The sequence below is a fragment of the Falco peregrinus genome, chromosome Z, assembly GCF_023634155.1.
Source record: "Falco peregrinus isolate bFalPer1 chromosome Z, bFalPer1.pri, whole genome shotgun sequence".
Lineage (NCBI taxonomy): Eukaryota > Metazoa > Chordata > Aves > Falconiformes > Falconidae > Falco > Falco peregrinus.
The window spans coordinates 49,648,739-49,670,435 of NC_073739.1; the positions used below are offsets into that span (position 1 = coordinate 49,648,739).

Consider the following 21,697-nt stretch of genomic DNA (forward strand, 5'->3'; position numbering starts at 1 on the left):
TCATCAATTTCTATAATGCAGACTTGGTGGCCTTTACCTCCACTGTTCTAACTCTTCACAGCATGTTCACTTTTTGGACTGAATAGCAAAACATGTCCTTGAAAAAACATTCTCTGTTTACATAATTAAAAGACTATATTCAACATTACATGCTTCCTGCTTGAACCTCCACCTTCTGGACATGTTATTTTTCACCTTTAAAAAAATTTTTTGAATGAACACATGCTTACATGCATCTATACATACTGCCTGCCACACACTAAGTGAAAGCTTACAATGATAATTGTACAAGATTTTAAAAAAGATTTAACTTTTGCATAATTTTTTTTTAGGGTGATGAAAGACATGCAGAAGTAAATACATGATATGAAGTAAGTAAAGGGGTAGGTTTATAGTCTGAATATCTGAAGCACTTCCAAATAAATTAATTTGTGAAATAGTCTCCAACTGAAGTTATGATATATCTAAGCTGGAAATATGTCAGACAAGCTTAGACAAGAAATTACGATTTGTAATACAAGATCCAACCCATACAAGTCAGTGACTGGCTTGCATGAATGATAGAAATGCCCAACTGGCTTAGACCAGCACTGGGTCCATCCATCACCAATGCTCTGCCTCCAGCAGAGGCAAAAGCAGATGCAACTCAGGAGAGAGCACAAGCCTAACAGTTTATGCAGTCTGATTCCCAACTTTCCATCCTGAAAGTGGCACATAAGCACTACCCTTTGTTTCCCTTGCTTTAACTTGCCCCCTGCGAAAAGGACCTTTCCTCCAATCCCACAAGAATGGAACTTCTTTATAACCTTTCATGCAGAGCCTTGTCAAAGGCAATTGGGAAGTACAGATCACTGTTACCACATAGTTACTGTAACCCTTCTGCAATTGCAGCAGGTTAATGAAGCAGGATTTCCCCTTACAGGAGCCACACCGACGCTTCCCCAACAAAACTGTGTTTATCTGTGCTCAGTGATCAGTCTCCCATTTTTGGTGTCTCGCCCCTTCTCCTAAAGACAGCCTGCCACCTTCCCAGGTATGGCCGCAGTCAGGCTCACGCGTCTGCCGCTCCCTCTGGAGCCAACCCCACTGACGGTCGCTGCAGCGCACAGCAGCCCACTGGCACAGTGGCTGCTCCCAATGCAGCTGCAGTTCAGTAATTGCACAATCCAGTTTCTTCACGCTCCTCAGGGTGTGAAGATCCTAACGCCAAGATATTAACAAATAACATACCTGCTTGACCTCCTAATTGCTGTATAGTTACTTCAAACAGATCAAACACCTTAGATCTATCTCCTACAAAGAATACATGAGTCATTGGCACCTTCTTAGCATCTTCAGCATCTTAAGGCCAGGGAAGACTGAGGCAAAGATTCACTGAGCTGTTCTTTCATGGCGTTGTAAACCCACAAATTTCCTAACTGGCTGCTTATTTACGAAAAATGTTACTATCTAGCTTAAGAATCTTTGAAAACCGCCCTTCCAAGAGCTTTTTTTGCCCCCTCAACTTTCCACTTGGATTTGTCCTGCCACTGTTCATGCGCATACCTGTCCGCACCAATGCAAGCTTATGTTTTAAACACTGACCTTTCCTCTGTGAAGGTCACATAAACTTCCCCAGTGAGTCTCTACAGAAAGTTTTTTAACACTGTTTTGGGGTGGTGGCTGGTTTGTTGGGTTTTTTTTAATGTCACTTTTTAAATTGTAGCACATATTTCAGGTGGGTTTCAGCTGCAGTACCTTTCTTAACAGCCTCCAGCTGTTCATAGCCTTTCTGTACTGCTTGTTCTAGTGTTTGGAGGGTTGCAGATTTTTGACTCTAGTTGCTTCATTTTTATGTGGCTCCCTTTCTGCAAAGTTAATATTCCCAGTCCAATTGATTTAGTCCACTCTCTTCTGCTACTATTCAAATCTAATTTAGAAAAAAGAAGAAAAAAACCAGGCTGTCACATGAACCCATCATAAAGGATGAGATGTGGGGAAAGGCCTCACCTCTTTTTCTTGGAAAGTCACAGAGCAAATAATCCTGGAAGTCATGTCCAGCCACTTAATTCAGAAGAAGGTGATTCCTTCCTGGAATCAGCAAGCACGGATTTCCCAAGGGAAAAATCGTGCTTTACCAAACTGACTGCCTCTGTAAGGAGATGACTGGCTGTAAGAATAAAGGTAGAGCAGGCAATGGTGTATACCTTGAATTTGGCAAGGAATTTGAGATGGTCTCCCACCTCCTTATTGCCAAGTAGTTGAGATCTGAATTGAAAACTAGGTAAGGTGGCTGGGAAATTGGCTGGACTGTTAGGCTCAAAGAGTGATGATTTGTAGTGCAGAGTCCAACTGGCAGCTAGTAATTAAAAGCATCCCTCAGGGACCCATACCAGAACCAATACTGTTCAATATCTTTATTAACAACCTCAAAGATGGGTTAGAGTTGCTCTCAGCAGGTTCACAGATGATATAAAACTAAAGGGAGTAACTGATACACTCACTAGAGGGCTGGACCACTGCTCACAGAGACCTCATAGGTGGAAAAAATAGGCTGATGGGAACTTCATGAAGTTCACCAAAGGCAAAGTCCTGCCAGAACAACTCTTGACAACAGGTCATTCTAGGACACGAACTGGCTGGAAAGCAGCTTTTCAGAAAAAAGTAGGTTACTTCTGGGCAACAAGTTGAACATTTGGTAGTGACATGCCTTTGTGGCAAAGGCTAAGAACATACTAGCTGTATGGGCAAGAGTATAGTCAAATTGGGTTTACAAAATTGATTCTCTTTGGCACTTCTGAGACTGCATGTGTGGCTGTGTCTTGTTTTGGGCTTCTCCAACAAAGACACTGACCTGTTAGATTAAGTCTAGCAAAGGGGGACCAAACGGTCAGGGACTGAGCACATGATTTACAATAACAAGGTGAAAGATCTGAGTATTCAGTCCTAGGAGAAGCAAAGATTTTACTGCTGTCTACCTAATGCAAGGGTATCAAAAAGATGGCGTTTGACTCTTCCCAGGGAGCACAGTGGATGATACGAAATCCAAGGGGCACAAATTAGAATACATCAAATTCCAACTAGATATAAAAAAGGAATTGCTCATTAGGCTGGCCAGACCCTGGACCAGTCACCCAGAAAGGTTCTGATATCTCCATCCTTGGGCTTCATCTCCTCCATCTTCTGTCAAAACTTGATAAGATCCTTCCCAAAATGCCACTTTGAGCAGCAGGTTGGACAAGACAGTTTCTAGAGGCTCCTTCCAAGCTGCATGATTCTGTACTTCTCCTTGTATTGAGGTAACTATTACAGAGAGGCTTTCTCTCTAATGCTTTTTAAGTTCTGTGTACCATTCAACATCCAGACAGTATTCTTCCTTTTGGTTTCTAAGATTATTTGTTCTAAAAAAGTTACTTATTCCACAAAATTTTTGTATCTCTACATCTTGCCTTGCAAGATAATGATGCAGGCTCCATGTGGATAGTTGAAACCTTCCATGATTACAGCCTGTCCTTCACAACTCGTTGAATCTCCCTTTTTATTTCTGCATCGTCAGCATCCTGATGAAGAGATCAGCAGTACAATCTCACTGCTACTTATTTATTATTAAAATACAGGACTTCTATGCAAAAGCATTACACAGTGTTCCCTTTTTCTGTAATACCTGTCTGTTAATTACACTTCAATAATCCTTTTCATACAGTGACACTCTCTCACCAGGTAATCCTACTCTGTCATTCCTGCAAAGCTAGTTCCCAGGCAACACTGTACCACACAGATTACTCTTCCTCCAGGTCACTGAAAAGCCTAGTGTGTCAGGATTGTCATCTGATGCCAAGCAGTCTCGCTCCACATCTTGTTTCCTGGGCTTCTGGCACAGAAGTACTTGTAAATTATTTCTTCATACTGTTGATTAATATGTCAGTCAACTATTGTTGACAATTTTTTTAAAATAAACCAGCTTTCCTTATCTTATCTAAAACACCCACTTCCTCCTATCCTTAGAAAGAGTCTCTTTACTGCAGGAGCGTTCTTGGTGCAAGAGGACACTGTCACCTCAGCTAGACACCAGGTCTCATTTTTTCACCTAAGAGACTAGATTCCTCCTAGCAAACAGAATGTTGTCCTTTCCCAAGATTTATGCTTTTTGCAGCAGTACATTAAAACATGTCTTGTATGTAGATGTCATGTATGTAGACATGTCACATTAAAGCAAACTGAATAAATTGCATTTCACTGGGGAGACTGCTACCTGCATCCTGATCTTACTTTTTGTTCAGTCTGGGGAAGCTTACATAGGTATATAGCCTCCCTTTTTTGAACCAATTCCTGTCATCCTATCCTACCCTAATTAGTTGTTTGTTCGTTTCTTGGTTTCTTTTTTTTTTCTGATCTCTGAAGCCTGGCAATCTTCAGTTCACAAACTTGTTAAGTTTTGCATGCACAGACTGGGCCACTCAAGGTCAACACAGCACTGAGCAAATTTCTAAGCGTTTAACTCATTTGGGAACAGATTCTGTATTGATTTCTATTCAATCCTTTCTTTTGGAAAAACAAATTTAATGCAACAAAATCTTCAAATTAATTTCCTACAGAATTTTTATGGTAAATATAGAGCTATGGAGAAAAACAAAAATATGTAATTTGTATCATTATACAAAATCACGAGATGCTAAAGGAATGTACAAGTAACTGGCTTTTTATCAGGACTGTGTGCAGTCAAGTGGGTTTTTTACTATTATTCATAAGTCTTTTTACATTTCAAGGCAAAAGACAGAGCAAAAATTGCAATGTGAAGAACAACATAGAGAAGCAAGTAGCTCTTCCTTCTTTTCTGTTTGTTCCCAAACTCCGTAGTAAAACATGCTCTGATACATTTGAATATATTTAATGTGCTATTCTAGCTACAACTTGTAAAAACAAGACAAGTCACCTGTATACGCATTATAACAAAAAATACCAAGCACCTGGGTTAAGAAAGTAAATACTTCTTCAGATAGGAAGGGGACCACAGTTAGGACTTGCCTTTAGAGCCCCACTTGCAAGAAAACCAGACATTGAGTAGGAGTTATCATTACTTTTCTCAAAGCAATGTTCAGTTCTCTAAAATTCACCACAAAAGTACTGTAGCCTGCGCATTTTGTTACAAGAGCGCAGCTCAACAAAAAAGAGGAAAGGGTGTAATGTTGTCTTCTTTAAGAACCTACAAAAATCTGGAAACAGCCAGCTGTCTGTTTTGAAGCTGTAATGCAAAACATGGAGAATGCTTTCAGTTTATCCTTTCACAAGTCTCCTATGACAATATGTCAGCTGAAAAGCAAGGTTCTCTCCAGTTCTCTCTTTCATGCTACGTGTTGGTTTTGCTTGAGCAAGCAAATAAAATCTATAGCACATAAATTTTATAAATCTGTATTTTTCAAGGAAAACAAATGATCTGCCTTTTTCAAATTGAAATGTTTAAATTCTATGGTTGTATTTAAGTTTTTGTGTTATTTCAGTCAGCATCTCGTAAGCACGATCTCACTATGATGTCTAGTGCACAATTAAAAAATCTCTACCTTCTAAGCATTTTACAAGAAGCAGATTTTAAGTTCCACTTGTACAGGGAAGAGCTAGAAACTGAAGTTCATTTACAGATGATACCTCTGTACAAAAGGAGGACTATGATGTACGTAGGCATGGAAGTGCTGCTAAGCACATCAACAAAACAAAACAAACAAGAAAGGAATGAACAAGGAGAACCATGCAGTCCTGCGGTTAAGGCTGATGAACCAGAAGAAAAAAAAAGGAAAAAAAAAAAAAAAAAAGATGAGGCCTATGGAAAAACTTAACATAGACAACAGATGTGATTAGGGTTCTAAATTGTATACATATAGCAATGCAGAACTCAAAAAAAAGTCTATGCTAATCATAATAGGAAAACAAAAAACTTTCCTTTGGAAAAAAGGGTTTGCTCTATAGACTCAGTGAAGACAGACCTTTGAACCATAACTTAAGAATGAATGATGAGATTTGAATACAACGGGAAAATGCAGGTCAAGAGGAATGATAACAAAGCTGAGTGTGGGTATAAATTGATCACTTCCAGCTTGTAATAAATTCACATCTTGACAGCTTTTCTCTTGACAAAGTCAAAGGCTACTACTGCATTTTACAGTCTCTGTCACATTTATGCTGTGTATTCATTCTACTGTTTAATTCAACTTATAAAAAGGGAAGTTCCTAGGATGTAATTTAACAATAGAAAGATACCAGACATGACCTTTGGGCAAATGTTTATCAAATACTGTGAAGTATTCTGCCAACTTAAACAATTTTTTATATTGATACATGGACTGATACATGCAAGTGAAAACCTGCAGGGTGATAAACTCCAGAATTCTGTAAGTAAGCTCTTAACCATTAATAAATTGACAAAAAAAACCCCTCTAGAAACAGAAATACAACCTAAGTAAATTTCAATGTTTTTCAAAAACTGTTCAGAATTGTCTCTGAAAACTTGCATAAAACATCTTCTAGCTGTACACATGAATCGCATTAAGCAAAGGAGATTCATTACTAGGAACACCTCTCAGCGATTCAGATGAAAAGTAAGTAACGACTCAGTTAAACTTTAAGTTCCATTAAACTCCTATCTGCAGTGGTAATGCTAACACGGTGAGCCACTTCTAAAAGCTTGCAATGTTGAAACTGCAGTTACCATTTGGCCTCTATCTAGATGCATTCTTTACAGAGGTTCATTGCAATCACTTTGGTCTGGGTTTTTTAAGCTGAAAAGCTATAAAACATTTTCAAAACATGACAAACAACTCTTTTCTGACAGCAATGGGACAGTTCTTTTCAGTCTTGGTTAGTTTATAGTCAAGGTTTCTAGAGTCCTAAAGAAGACTGTATAGCTGAAAAACATACCCTGAATATTTACAGTAATACCCTACCAAATTTGCCAATAACAAAGGTTACATAAATGAGTGACTTACATGACTGCTACTTCTAATTTTAAGAACAAATACACTAATCCTGTATCTTTAGATAAACTGTAAATCTTATTTAGAGTCATAGAATCATTTAGGTTGGAAAAGACCTTTAAGATCATCAAGTCATTTAAAATATGTACTCAGCTCCCACACTTTTCTGCTCAGGACCCCTTTCTAAAGAGGGATGAAAAAAAGGCTGGTTTGCAATGTGCTTGAAAGAGTAATAAAACCAGTGGACTGGGAAGAATCCAGAATTTATGACTCCTTCCAGAAACAACACCTTGCTCTTGTTTATACTGAAATGTTTGTATTTTACAGCAGCTTTGCTAAGTTCAAATGATAGCCCATCAGATGGGAGAAAAGTGACTTAAAGTCATACAAAGCCTAGAGACTGGTATGCTGCTTTTCACCTTTACACAGACCTAAAACTGCCTCATGGCCTTGAGCCTTCTGCCTGGAAAGGTTATGCTGTTTGTAAGTATATCTCATAGAATGTGACTCTATTCCTTCAGTAAATCTTTCTCAGTGATAAGCATTTTTTAATCTGGTTTCAAAACAAGTTGAAAACCCACAGAGATCTTCTGACAATATAATCTAATGCAAAATACTTGAAAGTTTACTTTATTGACAAGAAGTAGTTCAGGAGAGCAGCAGTCCCTGCTGCTTTAGATTACATGGCCAGAGAACAACCTCCACCTCATTCCTAGCCAAGGAGAATTTACCAAGTCCTTGAATTAACAGGAATCAGCACCCTAAATTAGTAGAAACCTACTGGCACTTCCTAGAATACTGTCACTATCTTCTAATATGGCAGATCAGAAGTAGAATCGTGTCTTTGTTTTCATACCACGAGAACAACCTCAAAGTGGTTTGTTTGCTATCAATAACTTCATGAAAGTAATTCTTCTTGCTTATAACATACGCATACAAAAGGCACCAAGAGGATCAGGAAAGCACACAGCGTCCTGTTTTATGTACAAACGCTTCACTTCTGTCCTCCAACTATGATTGCCACAGTTTCACTTGGCAATATTGAAACATGGATAGTAAGAAATCAAGAGAGATCAAATCTATCCAGCTAATACTTTATGCTGGTATTGCATACATTTTTAAAGGTACCCATTTTGACCCACAATTATAGTATCTGCTATTTCAAGTATCATAAAATATTCTGAACTCTATTTTATTGCAATGTAATATTTTTGATTACTCCTCCATTATTTAGCTATTTTTATAATACTTACCCATTTGGAATACACAAAGAGTTAGCATATTAAAAGCTGTGCTATAAAATCAGCTTTGCCAAAGGAATTACTTCTAATTTCTTTTAGATTATACCTAGGCATCAGCAAGAAATTCTCTGTAACAGTTGCTTACTTATCAAGTTACTGGAATAGGCGAAATGCTTGTACCATCTGCATATAAGCAGGGCTTCTGCAAAATATACCTTCTTGCTAGAACAAAATTTCCTAGTACTCATCATTTTTAACTGTCAGCAGTTCTAAAGATACCATCAGGAGCCCTCACACAGCTCCAAGTCCAAGGTACATATACACATGCGCACTTGGGTCTCAATGCATTAAAGAAAAGATAATTTAGAAAGATAGTCTGAGCTATAGCATAAACTTTCTTTCTGTACTTATCAGTTTGAAGAGCGCCTTCCCTCAAAAGCTGCTGACCCTAGGTTAACCCATTGCCAGAGGATTCTAGTTAGTCCTCTAGCAAACCACTGCCTCCTGAGTAATAGACATCCATCCCATAAGTCAGCCACTGCTCATCAGCAGCTTTCAGCATTCACAGGTAGGGCCAGCAGGAGACTCCTGCACTCCTCTGCATATGGATAAAAGGAATTAAGAGAGCAGGCTCATGGCAGACTAAAATAAACATCCAAACAAACAGTAAGTCTTCTCTTCCATTTGTCCCAGGGAATTTTATCTGGAAAATAAAACCAAGCAGAGAATCTCATTTCTAATAGAGCTGAATACATAAGAAGGAGTAACCCACTGAGGAAAACGACTCCTTCCCAAGGATTACATGTTGTAAGACTGCAGCAGGATGACTCTTCAGAGCAATAAGCAGAACCAACCACAATCTCCTAATGCATACTGTTGTTGCTTGTGTGGACAGGTATCAGGGGGGTAGTCCAGGAGCTGCTGCAGTCAGGGAAGCCTTACTCTGAGTCCATGAGGTTAACTGTTGCCTTTTCAAATGTTTTCCTCCAGAGTCATGGAAGATTGTTAAAGACTGGAAAGCCAAATTAAGAAGAAAATCAGGCAGAAAAAGACTGCTAAGCAAGCTTTGCATGCACTTTATCGGGGCCCTTAAAAAGGGGCAGTAGCGTTGCTTATTATATTAACCAAAATAAGTCTTAAAGACACCACGTGAAAGTAGTGCCAGGTAATTTTTTCTTACCCAAAGCCTAAGCCAAATAGCCTAATAATCCTTGCAAAGAAAATGGGACAGCAGAAGCAGCTCTGTTTTCTTCCCCTCAGAAAAGGAGCCTGAGAAGAAAGAAAGCAGAAAGGTCTTCTAGGTAAGCAAAACTGAACTTTACTTTCTGTTCTTGAGTCTTCAAAAGGGTAAAAATTCTACTCTGTAAAACAAAAGTAGAATGCACATGCACATTACACATACTTTTGTAAAAAGCCCATACAGAAAATACAGGAAAAGGCTGTCACAAATTCAGATAAGGAGTCTGATACATCATAATGCAAACAGTGATTTTAATTTTCTGCTACTCAGAAATTGTTTAGAGTCCTGAAAGCCAAGCTAGGCAGAAACTTTATCCAACTTCTACAGGTGAAATACTACTCTGACAGAAAATCTTCACTTTGTTCCTACAGCATTATGATTCAAGAATATTTGCCTGCAGTGAGGGCAAAATATGCTCTTTTCATGGGTCTGTATATTTATGTGTCAACTGACAGCCTTGGGAGGTGAGAGTAATCCTGGGAGCAGGTGTTTGATCTAGACTGTGCGAGAGAGCAAAAACCATTACATATGTCTGGGGATAATGCTGCCAAAAGAAGAGTAAAGCAAAAAGTACTAGCATTACTTACATTTTGCAAACATTCAAAATATTCAGAATCATTTACAGAAATTCCTATACAGAAGAAAATTGTAAACTTACAGTTTACACCAAGAAACTTGTAGTCTTAATTAACCAAGGAAATGGAATATTTGACTGTACAGAGTCATTGAACTATCTATTTTACTTTGTCCATTCACTTCCCAAAGTCTTTATCATTCTTGTTTCCCAATTCAGTCACTTATAGGATGGATTAAAATCACAGGAAGTTATATCTGTTGGTGTTGTCTTTCGGATTTACAACCCACATTCAGGAGCAAGAAAGGATAAAAGCAACTCACACACACACCAGTCCAAGGTCTGTTCACATAACAAAAAAGTGAACACAATGTCATAGTTGTCAAGAATGAGTTTTGAGGTATATTTCAAATCAATAGTCACTCAAAAACCAAAGATGTACTAGTGACTAGCGACTAAAGTAGTTAACATGCAGTACAAGCTTTTTTTCAAAAGGATGGTTAGAAGCCCATGCCTAAAATTATATCTTCTGTTTAGTAATCTTTTATCTGTTTTACTGTAGCTCAAAACTCAGCTGATAGACTAAAAGATATTTTAAAAAAATCAAATGTCACATCATGTGAATTATGCTCATTATTTTAATTTTTCATTCCTTTTTAATAAGACCATCAGAATTTTTAATAAGACCTCATAAACAGTGTTTACCTGTAGTTTGTTCAGAAACATTTCAACCTGAAGGGCCGTGACTGGTATACCAGTGTGATCAATGTAACTCAGACAAAGAAGCACATAGGGTGAGGACTCCATTGCACAATATCAATAGTTCTGTCACATCAGTGCTTTTAACTCTCATATAAAACTCAGAACATCAACATAACAAAGTCTCTATTATCTGTACCCTGGTTTTTGTATGGAGCTCGTTTCAAATAAAGCAAAGTAAGGATACAAATCAATTTCATAAATTACTTCTTACACTGAAATATTTGAGTTTTAGGAAAATTTTGAAGATCCCATGTCTATCCTCACATGACTGTTTGAAAACAGCAAATACAACAATACCTCTTAGAACATGCATTCAGAATTCTTCACAAATTAGAAAAGGATCCCAAAACATTCAGATAAGTTAAACTTTTGTAAGTATACGTATATTACTCCTCATGCAGCAAGAGCGTCAAGTAGTTTATCACACAGATCATGTTTAGCTCCACATCCGACTTTCTGGAATACCAGAACTGTACACTTTAGGAAGAGTTCAAGAGATTGGGTAACAATACATAAACACTGCTTAATAATTTTCATTGTAAAATATTATTTGCAGTCTTTGGAGAAACTTAATTCCTCTAGTTCTTTGCAAAATTCAGTTCTTGAAGTTCTATATGCTGATATATACAAATCTGAGATATACATAAATTTGAAAATTTGTTATTCCCTTCCAAAATAATTATCATGCAAGGAAAACTGAAAACTAGCATTGTATGCTAAATTCAACTGTTGCCAGAAAGCACCAAGCAGCACTGCCCTTACCAGAATTACCAGGAACACCACTGAAGATGTTAAGATGTTGGACTGAAACCTATACTCATTACTTCCTCATTACTCTCTTATTACAGCAGCCTGACAGCTTATGTTACCAGCTTTGGTGTGCTTTGGTGTCATAAGATTACAGGTTCATAGGCTTCTTTTTATTTCAGTAACATTCAGTACAACTTAAAAATACTCACTTAGTACTTCTTTAATTTTATACACACAATATATATCTGCAGGCTGATAAATAAGACATTTCCATCTAAATGCTGAAGGATTTTTGTCTAGGCAATAGAGACAAGAAAAAGACAGCAGTCTCAGAGGCAGCGTGCTTACCAACAGTACAATATCTCAGTTCTATAACAGATAATCTACAGAAATCACTGTGATTCAACAGCAATAGCTCTGTGCAAGCAATACATAGGAAAGCTAACTTTCTCCAACATCTCTCTGCTATTGTTGTCCCTGAAAATGCCCAAATTTTATCATTAACACCACTTTAATTCTGCCTTTCCCACTTATGTATTATGGAAGAATGTTTAACAGCATGACTGAATGTTTTCAGTACGACACATCTCATCATGTATGAGAAGGCACTGAAGTACTGCTACAGGCTGCTGTGGCGATTTGATAATACTACTTGGACTTTGAACAAATATCTGCAGATAAGAAAAGTCTGATTAAATATGGAAAAACAAAGGAAAAGCATCAATAAATTTGAATCCCAAAACCACAGCAACCCCCAAAATTTGTCTGTTAAATAGGATGCAGGAAATTACAAGATCTGGTGGACACAGGTAAAGAAAGTTCTAAAGACAAGTTTAACAATTAAAGACCATTAATGTCATCATCCCTGACAGATCAGTCTCACTGAAAAACAAGAATATATTTGTTTCAGTTAGCTGACACAGTACCTTGTGAAAATGTAACTGGTTGCTTGCTAGAAAAGAGAAAACAATTCACAAAAGGGACCATGTAAGTTAATTATGCAGAAGCCCCTAAACAACTTCACATGGCATTTATAGTTCTGACTTCAGTCCTTTAAAACCCACTTTTAAAAACTGCACCCCGTAGCACAACTAATGCTGCTCTTTTCTTACATTTTAGATCATCTGTAGTGGGTTTAGCCAACAACTGCACTGTTTCTAGTTCTCACACTTGAGCATGGCTGTCATTTCCACTGAGCACGCTCAGTGCAGTCAGTGAGCAGGCACCTTTGTCAGAACCCCCTAACACCAGGTGCAGAGCCTGTGCAATCAGCATTTTCAGAATGGAAGATGGTATTTTCAGATTGAGCAATCTTTTTACCCATCCAAAACCTGAAGAAATACAGATATATCATTATTTAAACTATATTTGGCCTTGCAATGTAGAATTACTAACTGTAGTAAAAAGTAAACAAGAGCCCTGAGCTATTAAAGTATTTTGCAGTAAGAAGCCCGCTATGTCCCAGCACTCCTACAACTGAAGAAGAGAAATATTACCTTACAGACACAGTACATGTCAAAAGGGCTATACTCTGTAGGTGACACTGATGTAGCATGAATGAACTTTTTTCCAAATTAATTCAGTACACGATGTAGCTATCAAGTGAAGAAAAAAATATACTGTGGTATTCAGATGTTACAAACAACAATGGAGGTTTAAAAACTAAAAGTCTCTGATGATCAGGTATTTCCTGTTTAGTCAAAGAAACTGTCAGATCACTGCACTTTTTCAGCAGGTTTTCTAGAAACAAAACAAAACAATACAAAAACAACAACAACAAAAGATGACATATTCAGGAAGCAGAGGAACTAATAAAGCTTAGGTTTTTGTTTCTTAGTGCCGCCAATCCAGAACGCTAAATTTAGCTTTCCTCCACGTAGAAAAGGCAAGAGGCATCACATCCTGTTGCTGGTCCTGAGTCCAGCTACTGCCAACTTGCTAGCAAGATACCACTACACAGGGTACAGAACAGTTGCTTTGACTCCAAAAAGAATAAGTAAAGAAATCATGAGGTCTCATTTTCCTAAAAACCACAAAGCTAGTAAGAAACCTTTATTAAATAGCTGCTATAGCAGAGTAAGTATGCTACTAAGCTTGCAGTGAATCCACATGCTTCAAAGATGAAGAGCACATTTCCCACACTGAGGACACGCACAGCTACTCAGGCACTCTGAGGAAAGAATGACCATCAAAGGTTCTTTGAATGACGTGGCTATCTCTTTCACTTTATAAACATTTCTTCCTTATCACTGGCTGCATATGACCATGCCACATGTACAACTAACTACCAGTTAGCTGTAAAGATAATGACATATCATAATGTCTTATGTGAAAGAATGTACTAGGTAAAATAATTCATTGTTGCTGGTTATCAATTACAAGATCTCCTACGAAGTAATCCAGAACGAAAGACATAAAATTATAAAGCTTCCACAACAGTTTATATTTATGTATTTATATACAATCAACTATACCTTCTCAAAGTCTGTACATAAAGGCTGAAGGGGCAGGGTATACCTATACTCTAGCAAATGAGAATTTAATATGGAAATGACAAACTATTTTAAATTCGCTAACGTGCAATCAAACATCAGTTCAAATGGACACATTACATACTAATTTACTGTGAATTTCAGCAAAATCCAAATAATATAGATACGAAGATGAATCTAATTAATGTGGGAAAAAATGTCAACATGTCAACACACTTTTACAGAAAGCAAAACACTTAGCACTTAGCCGAGATTAAAAATCATCTATCTAAAAACTTGAGATACGTGTGTGTGTACATTTTAGTACTCAAAATTCATCTATCTATCTATAAAATGATATGTCTGTTTTCACCGGAGATATTCCAGTTCTGTGTGGCTGCAGGATGTTGAATCTGAAAGCACTGCTGTTGCACAGCTGAATAGAAGAAACTTCAATATATTATGCTATTAGATTCTCCTCTTGCAAGCTGTCAGCAGTTTCATGGAGCTTGAATAAAAATATTACATGTATGCAAGCATGGGCCACTCTTCAGCTAATTGTTAACTACTGTTTGAATACAACTGGTTTTCTGCTTGCTTAAGGGGGAGAGAAAAAGTGATAAAACCCCACATTTTTCTTAACACGGAACATGAACATCAACACAATACCTGCTTCTGTAGCCTGCAATAAGATGGTACTATGAGGAAATGACTGCAGCGGAACACAGGTATTGCATAATTCATAGGGAAATTGACACACGTGAGAAGACCAAATTGGGACATCCTAGCAGAGCTGTTTTCACTTGGACACGAGCATTAATAAACACTTCAAAGAATACTTAGGGAATTTATTTCAATGACCTCTTTTTGTTCCTGTTTATAACTCTTCAATTTTGGCATGAGTTTACGTGGAAGCTGCTACAGGATTTCTTAAGACATTGAGTTGTGAGGTCTTAAAAGTTAGACTATTTTCTTAGCTACTGGTTTGGATCTCAAAGAGAACTTAAATTTCATATTTCTTTGTTTTATTTTGTTTTCATAATTAAAAAAAAATTAAAATGAGAGTCTATAGCTCATAAAATTAAAAATGAGTCTTTCCATCCACATATACATGGTGAAATATAATCTGATATTCTTTGTGAAAGCATAAATAGTGGGGAAGGAGACTATAAAGAAGCCAGGTAAAACTTACTACAAGCAGTTTCTATAAAGTCAGAGAATAATTACTCTGTTAATGTACTTAGTATAAAGATAAATTCTATTAATAGCAAAAAAAAAAAAAAAAATCTTCCTCTTTCCAAAGGAATTTTAGGAAATTCCAGAGAAATATATGCATAAAGCATTGAGCACACACTGAATAATTACAGTTTATTGATTAATATATTATACTAATCTAGTATGGGATTGTAACAATATACTTTCTTTTATATGCACAAGTGGCTCATATTTATACTTCACTAATCATGGAAAGGGCGTAATCCATGGCTCTGAAACATATTTCATTAATTGCAAAGTAATACAACATGCACATACTATTCTTTACTAATCAAAAAGTAAAAAAAAAATGGTAGTAACAGTGCCACGCATTCTGCATCAACTTTCTCCAAAAAAATAACTGACGCTAGGCAATCTGAACTTCATGAAAACAGAAAATGTCACATATTTGAAAAAAAAGGTGCTTAAATTTAAATCTTATTTTGTTTATGTGTTAATGCCCAGCTTGAAAGGTGCATAGTGTTTAATAGCTTATATGAAAGTCAAAGCAATCCCTGACTGTGATGAGAACTTTATAAAAGAAAGGACCTGACAGAAAGTAGTGGGCGACACAAAGTCTCTCCACCAGCTTCATCATGATTTGGAATTAGGCACCACTAGAACAAGTGACTTCCCAAGCAACTTCAGTTTTTCCTGACTTAAAAACAGATTTCATTGTGCTAATATTGGTAATGGCTGCATTTTGGAACCTGGGGCATGCATCAGCAGGCTTTCCTTGGGTTTACCCTATGTTTTACTTACTATCCATCTATTTTCAGAGCAATGTATGTGCAAGTTAAAGACATTATACATCATAGTTCTACCCCTGGAAGGGATGGAGGAAAAGAGGGAGGGAGGGAGGAAAAGAGGCGGGGGTGGAAAACCTTCCTTACTTGTAAAACAGTTAAACAACAACAAATAATCCTGTTTTCCTAACATTCACTCTCTGGCCTAGTCAGGGAAAGAACACATATTTAAAGTTAAAACTGACTTAAGCCAAAATAAAATACCCACACAGACACTCTTCTTTAAGCAATGATGCATTGGATTTGGCTTATACACGTTCTAAATCAACTTACAATCAGTAGGATATATCAAATTAAGTGTGTCCACAAAACCTGTGGGCTACCCTGATTTACTTATACTACTTGTAAAGTCACACATGTAAGTAATTGGTATAATTCTGTAGGACATGTCCTTTATCCACAGAGCTTAAGAAAGACTACATGCAACATAAAGAAAACCTATGCACAGATTTTAAACAGACACTAAATATTGACTTTCTTAAGAAAATAAGCCCAGATATTGAAGTACTGACTTGCATCAACAAATTAAAGACAGGTCATTATTAGAGACAGATACTGAAGACATATAAAAAGGTTATGTATGCATTCCTTCCTTCCTTCTACTAACAATAAGCTACATTGCCCATAAGGAGTAAAAGGCACCTAAAGCCACACAAGGAATTCACCTTAATGATCACAATGGTGCACCGCCTTCTTAGTAAGCACTACACAGGATTTTAAGAACACACTGTGACTTAGAAATTCTCTGTCTCCAAGAGTTCAACTGTTTGCTCATGCCATTTCACCACAATCTAGTCAAGGCCACTGATCTGCAGTGTACCAGACATAATGGAGTTCCCCATAAATGTGACTGTGCAGGAGCTCTAGAAAAATAGTCCAACTGTACTAACCTTCAGGGCATGCACAATACATAAGCAATCTCTCTTTCATGGCTTTGTGTGAAAAGGAGAGGCTTATGTTATTGCTCCTGAGTTACTGTTGCCTGTGGTGCATGTGTTGATTAGTAATGGAAGAAGAATTACAACTGCAATTACATGTATGGCAAAAAAGTGCTCTTTCCTACATAAAAATCAAAATAAACAAAAGAAATGCATGTGATAATCTGTAGTGATAGTTTCAAAATAGCAAACAAAGACAGGACAATGAAGTGACAAGAATGGACTTGTAACCAGCAGATAAAAGAATACCGCATGCAACACATTTACTGGCAGTATTTTATGTAAAATGCTAAAGCAGCTTATAAGCAACACAAGGACTTACATATCACAAAACAATTTGCTGCTGTTGAAATTCTGTGATAGCATCCTTCATGGTATCTCCACAAAATCAGTTTACATTGTGACCCATTGGGAAAACAGATTTTCTTTAATGCTGACAAAAAACAAAGTCTGAATACAAGTTTCTATGATGTCTTGATTCTTAAATATAATTAAAAAAATCAACTTGACTTGCAGAAAGCGTTAAATAGCAGCCAAGGGCTAATTATACCACACTAACTTCCTTTTGTCTGGTATAAAAGGACATTTTCTTACTCTGCCTGGCTGAGTATAATAGTCTATGAATTATGAGATCAAAGCAGCAAACTGTATGTTTTCTAAAGTAAGAGTTTCCTTCACCAAGTTTTACACTTACTACAGCTAAAAGAGCTGTGTGAAGGGATCAGCACTAAACCCAAAGGACAGGCTGTGCACAGCAAGAAAGAAAGCAACTCCCTCGTGCTTTTTGCAGGTCACTACCAAGGACCATGTTAGCAGATCCACACCAGACCCTTAACAGGCAGCTCTGCTGCTACCAGTAATTAGCTTGGACAGCTCTGGCTCCAGGAGTAGCAGCAAGGCTACACCATAATGAGCTCAGCTGGGATTAGCAGGACAGGGCAGGGAACCAAGAGAGCTGAGGCATTCTGCATTGCGTATGTATCACAGAGATCAAACAAGGATGGCTGGCTAGGTTATCCCCTCACCACCTCATTCCAAAAATGAAGCACGGCAGTGTGTAAAATACAGGCTAATGAAGAGCGACACCTCCAACAGATGAGAGCCACATTAATTAACACAATCCCTAGATCATGGAATACAGTTTCTGTTGGTGCTAGCAAACTTGTAACTTGTCACTGATTAAGGGGGGTGGGGGGAACTGATGTTTTCTTTCTCTGCTTTTGGTAGGAGACGGTTTTATCTTGGAATTTTGCAAGGAATTCCTCTTATGTGGCCTGCAAAGCACTACCTTCATAAAAAACAGCAGAATGTTTCTTTATGTACACACCATTTAAGAAACGAACTCACTTTTCAATCAACAGCTTTTTGTGTTCCCTTTTGAAAAAAGCCAGTTCATTCCACACAGCATCAGAATCATCTTGACAAAGTTGACGGAATTCTGCATGCTGGTATCTGCTTTCAGTATTTTTAATCCTGTTTATGAGTAAAAAGAGGCTGGTTGTTTTCAAATATCTACATGTTTTAGGACAACAAGATTAAAAGCATCCTTGCTTTCACAAAACACAAATTTGAAACTACAGCATCTACCAAATACAAATCTTGCATGATCTATAAATTCTGTGAGGCATGAAACATTACATATGTTATTACAGAAAAGTTCAATTGCATAGTTGATAGACCTGTCAATAGACAGGTATTGTGTTAGTATGGCACCACAGCTCTCAACTGACACATGGCAGAGCTGTGTCATGCACATTCATTTGGTTAACATTGCTTACCATTCTGGTGTAAGAAAACACAAGGCGAAACCATCACACAATATCTTGCAAACAAACATGGGAGAGCCACTACCTCCCCTAATGCTCCTGCAAACAATCTGGAAGCTGCACTAATGCCTACTCTAAATCAAACTGTGATCTACGATCTAATGAAAGAATAAACGATCTATGGATAAGATGATACATCAGGAAAAAGCATTCCGAATTTAGAAGCACAGAAAATGAAAATACCTCACAGTTTTTCTGTCATAAAATATTTTAATGTACTTTAATAATGCAAAAGATAAACATTTTATTAAAAAAATCCTTTCTAAAATGAATTGAAAACTCTCTGCAATATAAATTCTTATTGGGCATAGAAATAAAACTCTCAGAGAATGTGGTAATCTCGTAAGGCCTCTATCATGTTTGCAGTCACATATGTCAGTGGATGTTGTATGTACACTGACAGGTGGATTAGGTCCCATCAGCTGCCATTTCAATAACAAATTCTAATCTATGAAGAATCAGAAAGAATGGGTTCCTCCATCACTTACAGAGGATCAGAAGTGCCACTTATGTACTTGATACTGAGTTCTTAATTCACAGTTTACATGGCACCAGCGATACAAAGCTTTTTGAGATAGTAAGGTAACAGTGTAAGGTATAACCATTTACAGACTGTTTTTATTTGTGCCTTGGCTACTTTCCTTTGTTTAAGCATATTAAAAAGGAAAACCAAACCTCTTCTAGTACGATGGGTTCATACAATTCTGTTCTGATTACAAAAATTATCAACACCCTGTAATTTTCAGCTTATTCTAATTATAGATTAAAAAATCACATGAACGAATGAAGACTTAGTATTACACTTTCCCCAGTATCTACTTTCCCTAAATATACTCCTTTCAGGACACAAGCTGGTCTCATCTGTTTTAAACAGAAACAGAAGTTGATTTTGTCTCTCCTTCCCCTTTCTTCCTTTTTTTTAAAAAAAAAACCCAAAAAACCCCAACTATCAGAACCAGAGCACTCAGTGCTTCACTGTATACCAAGTTTGATTTTACTGTGTTTATCAAGGTTGAATTTTTGTCTTGGTCTCTCAGTCAACCAGGAATGCCTACTTAGCTTTAGACACAAAACTGAGTAATTTCATTGCATGAAGTAACTACCATGCAGTAGGTTTCAGTCATTTCTAGCCTGCATTGAACTTAAAAGAGTGAGCTTTTAGGGATAAAATCACACATGTTTTTCCTAAACAAACAAAATGTTTTTATTCTAATTTACACAAACCTTTTCATTATTTATTCTTTGATATTGTAAAAAATCTTCCTGTGCTACCAATGTCTGTAGCAGATTTGTACATTACGATTATTTTCATCCACACTTTTTTTAAAAAAGGACAAACCATTATTAGATAAATGCCATAGTATTACAAAGCAACACAGATCTACTCAGCTAAGCCAAAGCATTGCTTATATATGAGGAAGAGTTTATCATTCACACCTTAGGTAGGTCACCTTATATCACCCTATACTCTGAACAGCTACCTGTTTTGCAGCAATTTCTGTGACTCTCTTTTTGGTCAGACAGTTACACAGTTTATGTCAAGATCAGTTAGCATTGCTCTAAATAAGAAAATAATTATTTTTAGTAAAACATGTATGGGTTTACTAAACTGTAGGTGTGCACTGAAGCCCTACTAAAGCCACCAAGATGTACGGACCTGCTAAAATTACTTTCTTGAAACAGGTCCTGAAAAACTGGACCTCAGCAGTGCCCGATAACTGAAGTGATAAGAAATGTCTTCAAACCTCCAAACGTAAATGTGTCTGTCCAAAAATTCTAACTCTGCTAAGGACTTAACAAAAAAAAATATTTCTGCCTAAAATTTTCACTGCTTTGTACACAATGTACAAGAGAATTATAGCTAGGATATTTGTTATTTAAACTTTGATGTGGTAGAGTCTTTCGTCTTTCCATTAATAAAGATATATTACTGCAATATTTTTGTGTGAAAGATCAGAAATAATTGATTTTGTTATCATCTAACAGATGAAAACAACCAGCTTTTCATACACATAGTCTTTTTTTTCCCTGTTAAGAAGGGGATTTTAGGGTTAGCTTTAGTTAATGTTTGAATCACTGAATGTTAGAAATACTCTTATTTCTATATTTTTAATGTAAAAAATTATTTTTCAAAACTATTTGAAACCTAAGGAGCAATTGCTCTATTATAGAAAACTAAAAACATACACAGTCAACAAATTAATCGACTGGGGACTTAGACAAGCATAAATAAGCAGCCCTAGCAGACCTTTGCCCAGTACTCACGCTCACAATGAGATCCTAAATAAAGTAAGTCAAGGCGTCAGCTCAATACATTTTACTCTTGGTTTCAATTGTAATTTTTCTCATATAGGGGTGTGCCATGTATTGTGCTTTACATAAAGTCTTGATCACCATATAGTAGTGTCTTCCTTCAAATCAAATTCTCTTTTGAATACCTATATAATACTTCTGTTCAGATTTCTTGTGTAGGGAAATGTTTTTAATGAGCTATGTAACTTACCTGCTATCGCCCTCTTCCCACTGCTTTAATTGCTCTTTTAGTGCTCTGTAGTTGGTCTGTAACATCTGCAGCCTCTCTTTGCGTTTTTCATGGGCTGCTCTTAGCTCATCAGTTTCTCGAGTCTGTATAGCACCAGAAAAAGAAAATTAGAGTTGGGCAAAATGTAAGAGGCTGTCACACAGATGACATGAAACAAAAGTTCTGTTCAAGTAGCTATTAAGAGCCTCAGAAATCTAAATAAAAAGATCAGGAATCACAATTCCCAAGGTTAAATTTTTCTTATTGCTACTTTGGCAAATTTTGCTCATTTGGCAAAATTTACTTAAAACATTTTTTTCATGCTGCTGAGAAGTTTAAAAAAACTTAATACCAAAACGTCACGTTTTAT

General features: G+C 36.9%; 1 protein-coding gene across 4 annotated transcripts in view; it reads right to left on the reverse strand.

Moving 5' to 3' along the window:
* Nucleotides 1-21,697, reverse strand: part of CNTLN (centlein) — a 197,768-nt gene that overhangs the window by 73,711 nt on the left and 102,360 nt on the right. For 3 of the 4 annotated variants that reach the window (XM_055790983.1, XM_055790982.1, XM_055790984.1), the window contains 2 exons: nt 21,310-21,431; nt 18,328-18,453 (listed from right to left, as the gene is read on the reverse strand). In XM_055790983.1, the coding sequence (XP_055646958.1) occupies nt 18,328-18,453; nt 21,310-21,431 (248 nt within the window). The remainder of the gene's footprint in view (nt 1-18,327; nt 18,454-21,309; nt 21,432-21,697) is intronic. The other variant, XM_055790985.1, reaches the window with a different exon arrangement.